Genomic DNA, 17819 nt, shown 5'->3' on the forward strand with positions numbered 1-17819 from the left:
GCATTGTGCATACTGACATACCCACTTTAGAATCATTACTAGTTCCTTCTTTCAAGAGACAAGCAGCTGCTACCTTCGGCAATAAATGAAAGATGCCACTAGGTACCTGACACATTTTAATAACTGGCTTTCATTTACCTCTGTTTTTTGCTTTCCTTTATATTGCAGGGTAACTTTTGCTTAATCTTTAATTATAAATATATTAAGAGTATTGAGCAGGCCTTCCATTTTTCCATTGCACTTGAAAAAAAAAGTTAAACATATACTACAGTTCTTTGATAACTACTGTTGTAAACATAAAATAGTTCAGTTATGTGGCACAATGATAGCAGAATACACATTTTATTTGCCTTTTGCATTTAAAATTAGGTAGAGGATAGCATTTCTGTATAACACCTTTTATACTAACCCTACAAACTATTTAACACTTTTAATTGGTGTAACTTGTACTTACGGTATATAGTATTTACTGACACCATAAAACCATTATTGGTAAAAAAAAAAAAAGGTTATTAACACTTTAACACTTTAACAATCTTCATCAGTCTCATGGAATGTCTACAGTTTCAGTTTCCTATCCTCATTTCCCATTATGAATTTTTATAAATAATGTACTAAGTGGTATATGACAGTACAGTCCCAGTAACAATCAACTTGGCACTAATCAACACTGACATATATGTCTCATACGTCTCTTGTTCATGTAACAATTTATAATTTTACATAGGAGTAAATATTGTGTATTTGCTGTATATGTGGTCTGCCACTTTTATGGGGAAGCAGTAGACTGAATCAGCAATTCCCGCAAATGCGATGTGCTGATAGACTAAGCTAAGCACAAGGCCGTAATAACAGGCTTATTTGTTTATCACCTTTATCATCATTTTCTAACACCTATCTAGATGTTAGTAAATGTGACACACATGATTTTGTTTTTCGATAGTATAACTATTGACTCAGTATTTGGCGTGGTTGGTACAATGGCACCATTGTAAGCTGTGCCATTGCCATAGCATCCACTGATTATTGAGTAATACAATTATGGGACTCCCAACAAGAGAGTGGCTTGGCTGAACTTCTTCTTGTATAGTGAGTGTGTCCTAGCGGAATAGTATTACTATCTAACATTTTCTTCTTCAGCAGGTTGCAGAAAGCATTTCCACTGTATTTCCTGTTCATTCTCAGAGTCTCAATCATTCTACAGTCTTCTAGCTTCATTAGTTACCTGTAATAGTCACAGTCAAAGAGCGCTAGGTTGGAAGGTATGTATAAGTCATAGAAACGAATTACCTAGAGGATGAAAACTCAACGTTTTTTAGAAATAACAGATAATGTAAATATGCCCATCATTACACATCTATGTTGAAGCATTGCTTATTTTATTTTGGGTGGTCCTAATTGTATGGTTTTATTTTTATAACTGTTTTGCAAATTCCCATTGCATAATTAAAACATATTCACATTAACAGTAGTAAAAGGAATGCGGTATCTTGGAGGTCTCATGGCTTTGCTTAAGCTATGTTTTGTTATTCACATTGATGCTTGCAGCTTGGCTTAACTTTGTGTTCTAGTTTGCATTTGATTCTAAATTCCACTCTGTGAAATTGTAAGGCCGTTTCTCTCATCTTGTTTTCCTTTAAATGCTATAATTTAACAGTCATCAAGACATTTCATTTTTTTTTTTTTTTTATTCATTTTCAACTTTAAAGCATGTAACACCAGGTATTAGGTTGTCATAAATTCCTTTGGAAACGCTAACAAAATTAAAGACAATGTAAGTTGTGAAGTCTCAGAATATATGTTAGGTAGACAAAGGGACTCATGATTAAAATCTGAATGAACAAAAATGGTGTTTTTGCCGTTATGTATGATTTGAAAGCCTGCTTTCATAATCTGCAGGTGGAATCTGACTAAATTTGTATAACAGGTCACACCTTCTTTTTTCTTTGCTTTCGAAACATGTGCCCCATGTGTTTAAAACGAAAGATTAAATTTGCACATAGCAGTCAGAATGATGCTTCCTTTTCCTATCCATCTTGTTCTGAAAAAATACATGTGAATTGTAATTGATTGCTATAGGCAATATAAATATACTATTTTCCTTCATTAGTTGCACACCCATTATGTCCGTTAGATTAGATTAGATGATTGAAATGTACATCTAATTGTAACTGATGATTTTGTTTTGGATAGAGGCCAATAGTTTGAAGAACACGCCATCCTCATGTATATGTCTAAGAATAAATCAGGAAAACCTTGCCTTGGAAATTGCTGAAAGCTACCAGAAGCTCAGTCTGTAGGCATTTATTCTCTTATTCAGGCCATATGTTGGGAGATAGTTCAATTACTAGACCTAAATTTGAGCCACACAATAGAGTCAATGTGAGGGGAATCAGGAAATTCAGAAGAGAGTTGTTGATGCTGGTGTCCAAGTGAAAAAAAAGTAGTGGGGGTTGGCTTCAGACCTCACAATGATGAAATATCATTTTGGGAAACCATTGTGTTTTCATCTCTATTTTATAAACACTACTTTTCATAATATTCTAAAGTTCAGCCTAACATTTATTTGACCTCTTAAACTTCAACTAGCCACTAGATCATATTTAATAGTATAAAACATAACATTGGAAATTATGTACCTCCACAATGCTCCTGAATTTTCTTATTATTAGACATTATGTTCATGCTCTTTTTATGATATGAATAACACTGAGAAAATTAAACCTGAACAATGCATAAATTTAAACATTTCTGCCTCTTGCGGGAGATTATGGATTATGAATATTGATTCAAAGTTGTAAAGTGCTCAGCACTCATCTACTACTATGGTAAATTAATATTCAGGACTTCATTAGTTAAACTGTGCTCAGTGAATGGAACATTGCTGCTGCTGCTGTGATAATATATATATATATATATATATATATATATATATACTGTATTATAAATAAAAAGAACCATTTTCATTAGGAAAAAATTCAGTTGTGGTTGAAATTGTATTTCAGGAGAGGAAAAAAAGATTAATAACATAGTTTGATAAAAAGATAGCATTGCCCTTATATTAAGTCGACTTATTAAAGTTAACCATATATGTGCTAAAAATTTTTACATCATATTAACATTATTAGAACCTCAAGTGAGAGAGAGCTGGAAAGCCCATTTTTATTTAAACAAAGAGGCTGGCAAATTACATCTGGTGCACTTAAAGTGTAAAAAAAGGAAAATGATCAGGAACTTGAAGCAACCAATTGGCTGACATTTTGGTTTTATAGAAATATTAAACACATATTCTCAGTGGCTACCATAAACAGCAACTTCAGCTTTTTGCTGAGCTTTTGTTTTAGCCTTATTCTTTAAAACAAAAGTTTAAACTTTCGCATATAAAAAAACAAATGATTTAGCTTGTGTGCAAATTTCCCCCTGATTTCTAAAAATTTGTGTGCACCGAGAAATGCAAAATTGTTCCTATGCTAAGATAGTTTGCATACTTATCTAATATGAACTTATCTGCACCCACCATACTGTGCTCATCTGCCAGAAAGTATGCACAGTAAAAAAAAGAAAGGAGTTTTTCGGGAGAGTGGTTGCTGGTCTTTCATAAATGCAGCATTTCAAGCCTTAGAAGCCTACATTACGTACCAAATTAAAGCTGAAGTTTAGCCATGAAACAAAGAATTCTCCATAGCTTTTGTGAGCTAACTCCTTTTTGATGAAGGATGAGTTATGCTGTGTAGGCAGCTGTATGCTGTAGAAATCTTCTATGCAGGCATGCCCTGTCCTCTTCCTTCTGCTCAACTGCTGGAGCTGAAAGGTTTAATAGCTTTTGGTCTTCTGTGAAGCTGCTGAGAAAAAGTTTTTGATGAAGAACCGGCCCTTCCGCCATTGAGAAATATTCTTTCATTGCTTTTAATGCTTATAACACAATCTGTGAATGGGGAGAGTCTGATGAGTAACAGAATTTTTTTCCTCATTCACAGATAGAGTTACAGGTAGGGGAAAGAGGAGTGCGGGGAGGGGAGTCCTCTTTGGGTTCTTTTTCATAGAAGCATCACAGAAGACCCAAAGCTTTTAACCACTAAAGCCCCAGAAGTTTAGTAACAAGAAGAGGACGGGGAATCCCTGCACCAAAGATTTCTAGTACATGGAACATGTACTTTACAGGTATGTTAGCTCACTAAAGCTATATCGTTTTTTTTTTTCTTTTTTAGCTAAACCTTCGCCTTAAGCATAGTTATAAAAAAAAAAAAATACAATTTTGAATACCAGGGATATCAGGAGGAAATGTAAAGAAAGTAAGTATAACTTAATTAAAAAATCAATACAGTTTGTGTTTAAAAAATGCATAAGTGGTAATTTGCATTAATTACATGTTATGTACACTGTAAAAAGACAGCCCATTCTTTTGAATAGGTTGCCTAATGCACCACCACAAGCCTAAAATTGGACCTGCAGTATTTTTATATCACAGTGCCCCATTATGAACCTGGAAAACAGGTGTGTTCAGAACATGCATTGGGGTGGGATTCACATTAATAGGTACCGCAGGTCTTACAATTGGTGTACAAAAGCCCTAAAGCATTCTTACTTGTGCATCAAGGCTTTTGCCTCTGGGTCTTTCAAATCTATGAACCATAAATTACAGGAGTCATGGATGACAGTACCAAATTCACAGGTTCTCATCAGAACTAATAATATTAAAAATAACAGTCCAATTGGGGAGACACAGCTGCTTTCTGCTCATCTAATTCAAGCATTAAAACTATAATCTAAAGGTGACACCAAACACTATTTTGGTGTCACTTTTTGTCAAAACTGCCACAAGCACAGAACAGTAGGCCTCCTAGAAAAGTTTTATGATAATTTAAAAGTAAGTTATGTACATGACAAATATCCTTTACTGTACAGGTGAAGATACTTTACATATTTCATAATTACATTATCATTTTTTTCAGTAAGTTGTACCTAATACTCAGTTATCAATCCACCTTATACAAATTAACCTATACCAGATGAAAACCTCAGCCCATATATATAGCCTTTAAGATGTTCACATAGTGAACAAATATATCAATATCCCATAGATATACAATGATGCAGAATAAGTGTGATAAGCCATTTCATGTTCAGTCAGAGACATTCAGAAGGTAATTGTAGCCAGGGCAGGTGCTAGCATTAGGCAACCACCTTAGGGCACCAGGATATGGGGGCTGTTGCAATCCAAATCCTAATCCTATTTGCTGGGGATTTGTATTTTTAAAACACCTTTCTTCTGTTGCAGTCATTAGTTGCTAAGACCATCTGTGTCCTAAGCAACTGATGACATGCTGTGTAGGTGCTGTGTAGGCGAGCACAGCAAGAGGAAACACTCTGTGCAGAGCTGCTCTGCCTACCAACTCCCCCCTTCCAGCTCTAGCTTTAGCTTCCTGGCACAGTAAGAGGAAACCACGGCTGTGCAGAGCTACTCAGCCTACAAACTCTGCCCTCCGATTCAGGCTCCAGCTTCCTAGCTCCTGGCAGCTCCTGACATAATAATACAGTGATGGGGGAGTGGGACACAGTAGCAGGAGAAGCACAGTGATGGGGGATACAAAGATTGGAGACACAGTGATGAGGACAAAGTGATTGGGGACACAATTATGGGGGACACAGTGGCAGGAGGAGCACAGTGATGGGAGACACAGTGAGGGGGGACACAGTGGCAGGAGAAGCATAATAATGGGGCACACAGTGATTGGGATACAGTGATGGGGGACACAGTGATAGGGGGAGAAAAGTGATGGGGGGGCACAGTTACTATGTTTATAGTCTGGTAATAGTTTGGCCACATCCACTTAGCGATCTACATCTATAGCGTCCCGCTGGTCACTTGTCCCTCGTTGTCAAGTTCTAAAGTTGGGAGGTATGCATATGGGGGAGGGGGGTGGCGAGAAGACGTGTGTGTGTGTGTGTGGGGGGGGGGGGGGGTGTTGGGCAGCAAAATGCACTTTTGCCTGTGTGGACAAAAATCCTTGCATCAACCCTGACTGTAGCACTACTATGTGACACCTCAGAAATCATTTTCATACTACAAAATTCACAGCCTTCAGTTAGGCGTGCGTTGGTTGATTTGCTAAATGACTACAAAAGGGATATTGTACCTAGCAAAGTGGGTGCCCACTTTGCAAAGTGAAAGCTGGTGCATAAAGTGACAATGTTGCCACTTTGAATACACAATCATGCTAGAAAAAAAAATCCTGTTTTTTTAATCAAAAATCAATCAAAATGAACACAAAAATCAACCCTAATATATAAGGTGCATTAAGTCATACAAACCAAATTGAATTTTCACTGCAATAACTACTGTAAATGTAAACTTACCAGTTGCAAAGGTTTATGAATTATCAGCATGCCTTAAACCCACACATACAGAGAAGGAGCAGCTCAGCAAACATTCATTTCTATTCAGTTATCATAAAAATCATAACATATGTAGCCAAATTCAGTATTAACGGAAATGAATGGAAATTGCATTCTGAACACAACATCTTTCTGAGCCTTGTAGACGCAGCATGATGAATCATTAGCCATTACCATTATGCTCACGGCTGTGAACTTTCTCAGCTTTTCTAGCTCAAATTTATATAGGATCTGATAAGTCAATAGGAACAATACTGCAAATGTAATTATATCTGGCAGCTTACTAAACTAACATGTTTAAAAATAAACTGCTTAATGAATTTGTCACTGCAAGCAGCTACAGAATATAGAATGACCATGGATAAAACATGTAAATGTCATTTAAAACACATATTTCTGGATAACTGGATTTTCAACTTTAGGAGTCAATCAAAGTTCACCAAAAAGGAATGTATAGTAAACAATGGCACGCATGTAGAGCACTGCGAATCACATTTAACTAAACGCTACTACCGTGTTTCCCCGAAAATGACCCCGGGCTTATATTACATTTAGGTACAAAAAATGCATTAGGGCTTATTTTCGGGGGATGTCTTATTTGTCCCCTGTCTTCTCTCCCCCTCTCCCTCCCTGTCAGCTCAGGAGTCAACATCCCTGTAATCTCCAAAATAAATTCTAGATAAAGTCCTTGTAAAATCATTTAATCTGCTCTGTAAATGGATTACATAATGTCCAGTGTGTGTCTTTATGTAATCTTATAGAAAATACCTTATTTACAGTGTTGCTGGGCGCTCACATGACCCGCCGGAGCTTTTCTTTCCCGCTCCGAGCACTGCCGAGGGAGAAGCAGGGATCCCCGCTGAAGTCAGCCCTGCTCTGAGTACTGCAGGGGGAGGGGCTATTGACATCACCTGGGAGGAGAGCTCCGGCAGGTCACATGACCACCCAGCGTCGCTGTAAATAAGGTATTATCATGTTACATACAGCCGGGAAGAGGAGGAGAGCTCTGGCGGGTCACATGACCACCCAGCGGCGCTGTAAATAAGGTATTATCATGTTACATACAGCCGGAAAGAGGAGGAGAGCTCTGGCGAGTCACATGACCACCCAGCGGCGCTGTAAATAAGGTATTATCATGTTACATACAGCCGGGAGGAGGAGGAGAGCTCTGGCGGGTCACACGAGCACCCAGCGGCACTGTAAATAAGGTAGTATCATGTTACATAAAGCCAGGAGGAGGAGCAGAGCTCAGGTGGGTCACATGAGTGCCCAGCGGCGCTGTATATAAGGTATTATCATGTTACATACAGCCTGGAGGAGGAGCAGAGCTCAGGTGGGTCACATGAGTGCCCAGCGGCGCTGTAAATAAGGTATTATAATGTTACATACAGCCGGGAGGAGGAGCAGAGCTCCGGTGGGTCACATGAGTGCCCAGCGGCTCTGTATATAAGGTATTATTATGTTACATACAGCCGGGAGGAGGAGCAGAGCTCCGGCGGGTCACACGAGCACCCAGCGGTGCTGTATATAAGGTATTATCATGTTACATACAGCCTGGAGGAGGAGCAGAGCTCAGGTGGGTCACATGGGTGCCCAGCGGCGCTGTAAATAAGGTATTATCATGTTACATACAGTCGGGAGGAGGAGCAGAGCTCCGGTGGGTCACACGAGAGCCCAGCGGTGCTGTATATAAGGTATTATCATGTTACATACAGCCGGGAGGAGGAGGAGAGCTCTGGCGGGTCACACGAGCACCCAGCGGCGCTGTATATAAGGTATTATCATGTTACATACAGCCGGGAGATGGAGGGGAGCTCTGGCGGGTCACATGAGTGCCCAGCGGCGCTGTAAATAAGGTATTTTCTACAATTATGTTACTTACAGACACACACTGGACATTATATAATACTTTTACAGCACAGATTACATGATTATACAAGGATTTTAGCTAGAGCTTATATTCGGGGTAGGGCTTGTATTGCAGCATTTTTAATAGAGAGATGAAGATGTGTGACTAACGCTGGCCATGCATTATACCATTTACTTATACAATTTTCCTTTAGACTTACCAAAACCATTAATTCTCCTTTTTATTGGTTGAACTAGTCTTTTTTCAACCAGCCTAAAGCCTCATACACATGCGTCGAAATTCGGCAGGGAATTTTCGTCCAACGACCGATCTGACGATTTTCGGCTCGTTAGTACGATGCTTCCGACAACCGACTCTGACTTTTCGGCCGAAAAAAATCTGGTGTGCAGACTATAAAATGTTTGTCCTCCGTCAAAACACAAGCCAATTTTCGTGCAGTCAGTACAGATTTCGACAGGGAAAAATCTTATGAGCAAGACTGGGCATGCTCAGAGAAGAAAGAACACAAAGAAAGCAAACCAACACATGACATCACTTCTGAAGTAGAATTTTGTCAGAAAATCGTTGCGTATGTACTAGGCTTTACTATGTATCTATATAATATGAGGTCAAACCTAAACACTTTCAATGTGGATGCAATCAGGCAGGCCCTTGTACTACATAGTTGAAGAAATTGAACAAGAAAATTGTATAATGGATCGGCAGCCTTAGTCACCTAAACTACTGCTTACATTTATGCTGCCTAACATAGGACTACATATTGTTTCTGCTATGTAAACTCAGAATGTGGATGACAAACATCTAGCCTAGAAACTACAGTCCTTCACCTATTACTCCAGAAGAAAAAGGCACGATTTCTTACTTTTCCTAGGGCAGATAGCCAAATACTGTAGATGCCAGCACAAACACACCTGAAATCAGCTTTCTTTGGTCAATATGCACCCAATTAATAAGAAAAATCTTAAATGATTGCACTATAATTTAAAAATTTAAAATAGCTTAGAAATAGGTAAATATCTTTAAAATGTTCTGTAACAAATCAGTCCATTCCGCTGTCACTTGGTTTGTTTTCATACATGTGCATTGTTTTGTGGCCTTGTTCCTGATTCTTCATTTCATTATTTCTTATTTGTTTTCAGTTGACATGTGGTCAGTAGGTTGCATCATGGGAGAAATGATTAAAGGTGCTGTGTTGTTTCCTGGCACTGATCGTATCCTTCCAGAAATCCATGTACCGCTGACTGCCAGCTGCTCACTTTGTGCTGTAAATAGAACAGATCTGAAGAATCCTTGGGAACACTAAATTTGTCTGTTTTGCTTTGTATTATTTTCCATATCTGTGAGAGTCTGATAAATGCAGAGGTCCTTTTAGTGGTTCTATGGATACTTTATGTGATGTTAAAGATAGAGTCTCTTCTCATAATGAGTGCAAAAAATGAACATCAGAAAGGGGTTTATATGCCCATTTTCTACCTTGAAGCTCTTAAGAAAGTCGCAATTCCTGCAGGACAGAAATGTTCTTGTTGTTAACATTTCTCTTCCCATGAAGCAGCATGGGTTATGTGTACGTTCCCAGGTTTTTTTTGCAGCCGATCATGATGTACTCTATCCCCCACCAGCAGTAAGGTAATTCTGGTCATTAAGTAACCTTTAGAGCTTTAGAACATTTGTACTGCTGATGAGATTTAATTCAATGCTTCAGGTAACATCAACAAGTCATTTGAATCTTCTTGTAGCTTCATATATTGATTAACCACTTCTGGACCAGAAGTATTTTCCCCCTAATGACCATGCAATTTTTTGCGATTTGGCACTGCGTTAATTTAACAGACTATTGCGCGGTCGTGTGATGCTGTACCCAAATAAAATTGATGTCCTTTTTTCCCACAAATAGAACTTTTTTTTGGTGGTATTTGATCACCTGTGCGATTTTTTAGCTATAACAAAAAAAGAGCTACAATTCAGAAAAAAAAAACCCTATATTTTTCATCCTTTTAGGATGGCCCAGAACCAGAAAAAAATATAATTTGTCTTAGAATTTTTAGTAGCGCGGGGATGGGGTTCCGCTCCTTTCACACCTGGGCGTTTTTGTTGCAGGCGTTTATTGGGCATTTTTTGGGCGTCTTTGGGGGCAGGCATAACATCTGAACTTCTGTATAGGGGTACATATGCACATATATATATATATATATATATATATATATATATATATATATATATACACATATACACATACACACATATAGGTGTTAAAGGAGTGGAACACCATCCCTGTGCTACTGAAATCATTTCAGTAGCGCAGGGATGGGGTTCCGCTCCTTTCACACCTATATATGTGTATATATATATATATATATTTATATGTGTATGTGTGTGTGTATATATACCCCTATACAGAAGTTCAGATGTCATGCCTGCCTCCAAAGACGCCCAAAAAATTCCCAATAAACGCCTGCAACAAAAACGCCCAGGTGTGAAAGGAGCGGAACCCCATCCCTGTGCTACAAAAAATTCTAAGAAAAATGATCTTTTTTTCTGTTTCTGGACATGCTACAGAGCTGAAACTTCACAGGTACACCTTTTAGACCCACCAGACACTAAATCCAAAGAAATCTCATTTTTTTTTCAATAATTTTTTCAATAATTGGCTCTCTATCAAAAACGACAATTTTTAAGAACTTTTTTTGTGTGATTAATAGTCCCTGGGGCATGACCCAGAACCCTAGGCACGTTTTAGGGGCATTTATTGGGTTTTAGGGCTTCAAAATGGTGTTTTATGATTACCGAAGTTTGGGTCCCATTGATTTCAATGGGGTTCTGGAATCCGGACCCAAACTTTCAGGACGTTCGGGTGTTCTGGCCGAACCAAACTTTTCAAAAGTTCGATCATCCCTAATCAGGAGTGAATACGCCCCCAGTATATAACATAGCCCTGCCTAACCTCTAGCACTGTAATACAGAGGCTTTGGAAGAGAGTGGAAGCATTTGTGTTTCTCCTGCTGTGTTAGCCGGTTGCCGACCGCCGCACGACTATATACTGCGGCGGTCAGCCCCGGCCAGGCAGAGTGACGTATGGGTACGTCACTCGCCTGTCACTGACTTGAGAGCCAATTGCGGGCGGGCGCGTGCCCGCCGCGGCTCGTTCACTGACAAGTCAGTGCATGTGACCGGCAGACCCGATGTCCGCCGGTCACACTACGATCGCTCCGGTGAAGGGAGAAAGGCGGATCGGCTTATGTAAACAAGCCGCCCGTCATTCTCCCTGGTGTAAAAATGAAGATCAGACGGTTCTACTATGTAGGACCGTTGATCTTTGTTTTTACACCAATAGCCATGTCCCTATACAGTTAGAATCACGCCCCTAGGACACACTTAACCCCTCCCTCTCCAATACAGTTAACCCCTTCCCTGCCAGTGTCATTTTTGCAGTAACAGTGCATATGTATAGCACTGATTACTGCAGTAATGTCAGTGGTAACCCCAAAAGTGTCAAAAATGTCAGTCAAGGGTCCGATCTGTCCGTCGCAATGTCGCAGTACCGAAAAAAAATCGCAGATCGCCGCCATTACGCGTTAAAAAAAAATGACAAAAATCTTTCCCTTTGTTAGTAAACGCGATAACTTTTGCGCAAACCAATCAAAATACGCTTTTTGTGATTTTTTTTACCAAACATATATAGCATAAAACAAATTGGCCAAAAATGTTAAAAAATTTTGATTTTTACATTTTTTTGGGGAGGAATTTCATATAAAAAAATGTGAAAAATATTGTTATTTTTGCAAAATTGACGCTCTTTTTTGTTTATAGCGCATGATCAAAAAATCGCACATGTGATAAAATACCACCAAAAAAAAGCTCTGTTTGTGGGAAAAAAAGGACGTCAAATTTGTTTAGGTACACTGTCGCACGACCGCGCAATTGTCCGTTAAAGTCACGCAGTAAAAAATCGCAAAAAAACCCCTGGTCTTTTAGCAGCCAAATCCGCCGGGGCTTAAGTGGTTAAACAATGTTCCTGCATAGCCGATTGCTTGTAAAGCTCCATATCAGCAGAAGAGCAGTCAGCTTACAGAAAGATTGTCAGTGTAGTCTGAAATACAGCGATTGTGCTGTTTGAGTTAGAAAAAAAAAAAATTTAAAGGGACAGTGTCAGTTAGAAATTATCTTCTGCTGTATGGAGCTGTTCTTTTAGTGTGAGGAAAGGGATATGCAGTGTAGTTAGGGTACTATATACCACTATAGTTAGATTCAATAATCTAGTTTTTGTAGGGATACTTTTAAGTGTCAGGGTTCCGTCTAGTGTGCATGTTGCACTGCTGATATCTCTACAGCAGGTATACGTGCTTGCTAGTCAGCTATTGTGCAAAATACATTTCAGCGATACACACATCTGCTGTATTTAGCTACAACTTTGGGTCGCATAGCAGTGTGCATTTTGCAGGTGAATTTCACCACGCAGAGTTGCCAAAGCCTCAGTGACAACTTAACGGCTGTTCTTGTTGTAAGCGTAAGTCCACTGCAAAAGGCTTTGCTACTCTGCGTCACACACATCTGCTTTATTTAGCGACAACTTTGGGTCGCATAGCAGTGTGCGTCTTGCAGGTGATTTTCACATTGCACAGTTGATGAAGCCTCAGTGACAACTATACATAAATTAAAATTCATCACAAAAAAACAGATTATTTTTCTTAGAATTTCAGTAGCGCAGTGATGGTGATACCAACCTTTCATAAAGTGCAAATAAATAAAGTACATAAATTGCATAAATAATCAAAAACATCCAACTAAGCAAGAACAGAGTCCTTCAAAAGTCTTTGTTTATGTAGTGCCAGAGCTGGTGGTGGTGACATTGTATGGCGATTCTTATAACTGACACCAATGACCCTGCATTAAAGGCACTGTGTATTGCTCTGGCACTACATAAACAAAGACTTTTGAAGGACTGTTCTTGCTTAGTTGGATGTTTTGGATTATTTATGCAATTTATGCACTTTATTTATTTGCACTTTATGAAGGAGGGGAACACCATCCCTGCGCTACTGAAATTCTAAGAAAAATAATCTGTTTTTTTGTGTGATGAATTTTAATTTATGTATAGTTGTCACTGAGGCTTTATCAACTGTGTGATGTGAAAATCAACTGCAAGATGCACACTGCTATGCGACCCAAAGTTGTCGCTAAATAAAGCAGATGTGTGTGACGCAGAGTAGCAAAGCCTTTTGCAGTGGACTTAAAGCCTCAGTGACAAGTTAACGCCTGTTCTTGTTGTAAGCGTTAAGTCCACTGCAAAAGGCGTCACACACATCTGCTTTATTAGGAGCAAAAGAAAGGTGCGGTTCTGGACATGCTACAGAGCTGAAACTTCACAGGTACACTTTTTAGACCCCCCAGACACTAAATCCAAAGAATTTTTTTTTTTCCAATAATTGGCTCTCTATCAAAAACGACAATTTTTAAGAACATTTTTTGCCTGATTCATAGTCCCTGGGGCATGACCCAGAACTCTAGACATTTTTTAGGGGCATTTATTAGGTTTTAGGGCTTCAAAATTGTGTTTTTTGAATCCCAAAGTTCGGGTCCCATTGATTTCAATGGGGTTCGGGAATTCGAACCGAACTTCTGGGAAATTCGGGTGTTCTGGTCGAACCAAACTTTTCAAAAGTTTGATCATCCCTAGTCCCCAGTCTTGAGAGGGCAGCAAGACAAGCGCGATCCCGGATGACTAGCACCTAAACCCTGGGAGCCTCTGTGTGTGAGGCCCACCTCCTAGCACAGGAGAGTAAAGTGTTGGTTTGAAGAAAAATACTGTAGCTGCTGACTTCTAATATAAGGACAATTACCTGTCCAGGGATCCCGCTTTGTTGGCACCCCTAGACGATTCATCAGTTGGCTTCGGGTGCAGGCGCTGGCATTTGGGAAACAGGAAGTGAAGCTATTTTCTACTGCACATGTGTGAGTCGTGCTGCACTTTCTGAAATTTCCCGCCGTTTTCTGGGACCTCAGAGCTTTCCCTTTTGGGTGGAGCTCCGCTTTAAGCACCTTGTGTTTGTCTATTGTTGTGACTAAAGCCTGGTACACACTATAATTTTTTTTTTTTTCGTTCAACCCAGCAGGCTGAATGATAAGAAACTAAAGAGCTTGAGGAGAACTGTGCAATATTAGTACAGTGATCTCCCCCGCTGAGCTATTGTGTTCTGACGGGGGGGAAGGCGGCTCCCCCCGGCAGAACACACCAGTGCTCTCGGCCAAAAGCAGACCTTTTTTGGTCATGCCCCTTTGACAGAAGCCAGCTGCACGACCAGCTTCTGTCAGACTTGCTACCATACACACGGACCAAATGTCAATAGAAACCCACCGATGCCGTCTGATTTTCCAAAAATGTATACGGCCCTTAATGGGCAGTTGCATCTGCTCACACCAAACAACTTGTTTGTGTATCTTTCCAGTGGATAGGTCAGGCTGAGCAAATGAACTTTAGGTGATATCAGTGCATAGGGGGAAAAGCTTAAGGTTAACAGGCTGAGAAAGTCTTTTACATGTTCAGATAGTGTTAGAGGTCAGTGGCGGAGCCAGAGGGCTAGCTGGGGTGGCAATTGCCACCCCAGACGAAATCCTTGCCACCCCTGTTGCCACCCCGTTCGCTTATGCTCATAACGTTACATTAGCTGAACGAGAGGGCGCCTGTGCAGCAATTTCTCTGTGACTGTGACTGAGCGCTGTGAGCAGCAGCGGCGCCGTGAGTCGCTGTACAGCTAACCAATCACGCGTGCCTGCACACCTGATTGGTTCGCTGTGCCGCTACTCACCATGAGTAGCGGCACAGCGAACCAATCAGGTGTGCAGGCACGCGTGATTGGTCAGCTGTGCAGCGACTCACAGCGCCGCTGCTGCTCACCGCGCTCAGTCACAGAGAACTAGCTGCACAGGCGCCCTCTTGTTCACTTCTTCTACCTGTAACCTTAGGTAAGTCTCTCTCGTCTCTGCATGATTGAAGGGGACACGGCATGCTGGTCACTACATTGATGGGTTGGTACGCTGGTCACTACATTGATGGGTTGGTACGCTGGTCACTACATTGATGGGTTGGTACGCTGGTCACTACATTGATGGCTTGGTACGCTGGTCACTACATTGATGGGTTGGGATGCTGGTCACTACATTGATGGCTTGGTACGCTGGTCACTACATTGATGGCTTGGTACGCTGGTCACTACATTGATGGGTTGGTATGCTGGTCCCTACATTGATTGGTTGGTACGCTGGTCACTACATTGATGGGTTGGTACGCTGGTTACTACATTGTCAATTGATGGGGGGGCATGCTGGTCACTACATTGATGGGGGGCAATATTGTGCAGCCCTACTCATAGGCATGCGCACGGGGTGTGCCGGGTGTGCCTAGGCACACCCTAATCACCCTCGTGCAGTGCTTCTGCCATGGCCGCCGCTGCTGTGTCTGCTGCTCTCTGCCCCTGGCTACTCAGCTCCCAAACCCAATCCTGTCGGTGCAGAGACTGAGAGGGACTGTCTGGGGGAGGACCCTGGCTTGCTGTAAGGGGGGATCTATATAGGGGACCTCACCTCACCCTGGCCTGCTGTAAAGGAGGATCTATGGGGGACCTGCCCTAGCCTGCTCTAAAGGGGGATATATGGGGATCCTTCTCTAAGGGGGATCTATGCCATAGATCCCCCTTTAGAGCAGAGTCCCCATAGATCCCCTTTTATCGGTGTGCGGCCTTGAGCCCCGGTTCACACTACTGCGTGTGCGGGGTTCGCATGTCATGTCGGAGCGCACTGCTCCGACATGACATGCGATCAGCTGTGCGGTGCGAGTTTAGCCATACAGTTTGTATGGCTAAATTCGCATCGCACCCGCAGCAAACACGCACAGGAGGCATTTTTGCTGCCGCATCAGGATCGGATCGCACAGCGGTTCACACTTGTGCGATCCGATCCTGTGCGAACTGCACGATCGCACTGCGATATGCGATCAAACTGGGGGTGTCGTTAAGATTACATTGACACCCCCAGCGGATCGCATATGGCAGTGTGAACTGCCGGGGGTGCGTGTGCGATGCGGGAACAGGCTGCGAATTCGCAGCCTTCCCGCATCGCATCAGTGTGAACCGAGCCTAAAAGAATAATGTTTACTTTGATAATTGTTTATTTAATTAAAAATGTTTTAATACCGTTTAGAATGTTTGTTTACATTTATTTATAAAAGTGTGTGTATATGTATATATGTGTATATATATATATATATATATATACACACATGCATGTATATATATTGACCCCCCAAAATAATACCTTGCCACCCCTTTGCCACCTCTGTTTTAAAAGTCTAGCTCCCCCACTGTTAGAGGTTCCACCACTGAATGCTTAGAAATGAAGGCACAGATTGATAAAAAAAAAAGAAAAATAAACTCTTAAGCTGGCCATAAATGGAGGGATTTTCTTTCCTGCAACTATGGGCTACAGGAATGAAAACCATTTGATTCTCCCATAAACACAGACAGTGTTGAAGGGGGAAATGCTCCCGGTATGGAGGGGGGGGGGGTAGGGACTGTCCCAGCTGGGAGAACACACAGTGATCATTGCTAGCAGCTATAGCAGCTGGCAAAAATCACATGAAACGCCCTACAGGCTGGTTGTACCCAAGCTGATGGATCGATACATACATGGTACAAATCTCAGATGGTCAGTGCTGAACTGGGCGAGATTAGAACCGTCTATCGCTGCCTTTAGTTTCTTTTTTTGTTTTCACAACATTGAGTGTGTATAGTTGTATAGAGCGACAGTGGGCTTGATTTACTACAGGCAAATAGGCTGTTTACCTTGCAAAGGAATTTGCACTTTGCAAGGGAATTTCTCTACAGAATAGCAAATGCAGTGAAAATTCACAGGGAAAAAAAACTGTGTTTTTGCTTGTGAAAAAGATAGGGAGCTGCTCTCCAGAAGTCCACGTAGTCCTGATGTGTGAAAGGTTGGTTTCAGCTTGCCTCCTCCCAAGCCATGCCTCTCTAACGTAATTCACCCTCTACAATTAAGCTTGTAGGAGGGCTAAACATGTTAGAGGGATGTGGCTTGGTAGGAGAGAAGCTGAAGCCAACCTTTCCCACAATAAAACTGGGCTGATTGCTGAAGCGCGGCTCCCTATCTTTTCCATAGTTCGTTTGCCCGCTGGACATTGGCACCCTGCAGCTTTGGAGTCACTGGATTTCTTTCATGTTGGCACATGGAGCAGTGGGCAATGGGTTTCTTTAGGGCTGCAGTATTTTTGCTTGCACACAATCAATTGATAGAAGTCAGCCTCCATTAACACTGGTTATTTCATGCTCTGATCCCCACAGCAGCACAGTCAAAACCTTGGAACTTTTAATGGAACATATAACACACCCCCCTCCATGCCATAGTGCAGCACTTGGTGCACGGGAGGTCTGTCAAAAGTCCCAAGTGCTGTCATGTAGGGGTGAAATACACCTGTAATCCATATAATTGATGAGGCTGGGAGCAAAAGAGAAGAACAGCACCACACAAACTATAGCAAGGGTAT

At 41.2% G+C, this 17819-nt stretch overlaps 1 protein-coding gene across 8 annotated transcripts in view; it reads left to right on the forward strand.

Moving 5' to 3' along the window:
- Positions 1-17819, forward strand: part of MAPK10 (mitogen-activated protein kinase 10) — a 328578-nt gene that overhangs the window by 270364 nt on the left and 40395 nt on the right. For 2 of the 8 annotated variants that reach the window (XM_082263012.1, XM_082263015.1), the window contains exon 8: positions 9406-9477. The exons of the other annotated variants lie outside the window; for them this stretch is intronic. In XM_082263012.1, coding sequence (XP_082119138.1) covers positions 9406-9477 — 72 coding nt within the window. The remainder of the gene's footprint in view (positions 1-9405; positions 9478-17819) is intronic. 8 annotated transcript variants of the gene reach the window in all.

This window comes from Pelophylax lessonae (genome assembly GCF_965119305.1).
Source record: "Pelophylax lessonae genome assembly, chromosome: 1".
Lineage (NCBI taxonomy): Eukaryota > Metazoa > Chordata > Amphibia > Anura > Ranidae > Pelophylax > Pelophylax lessonae.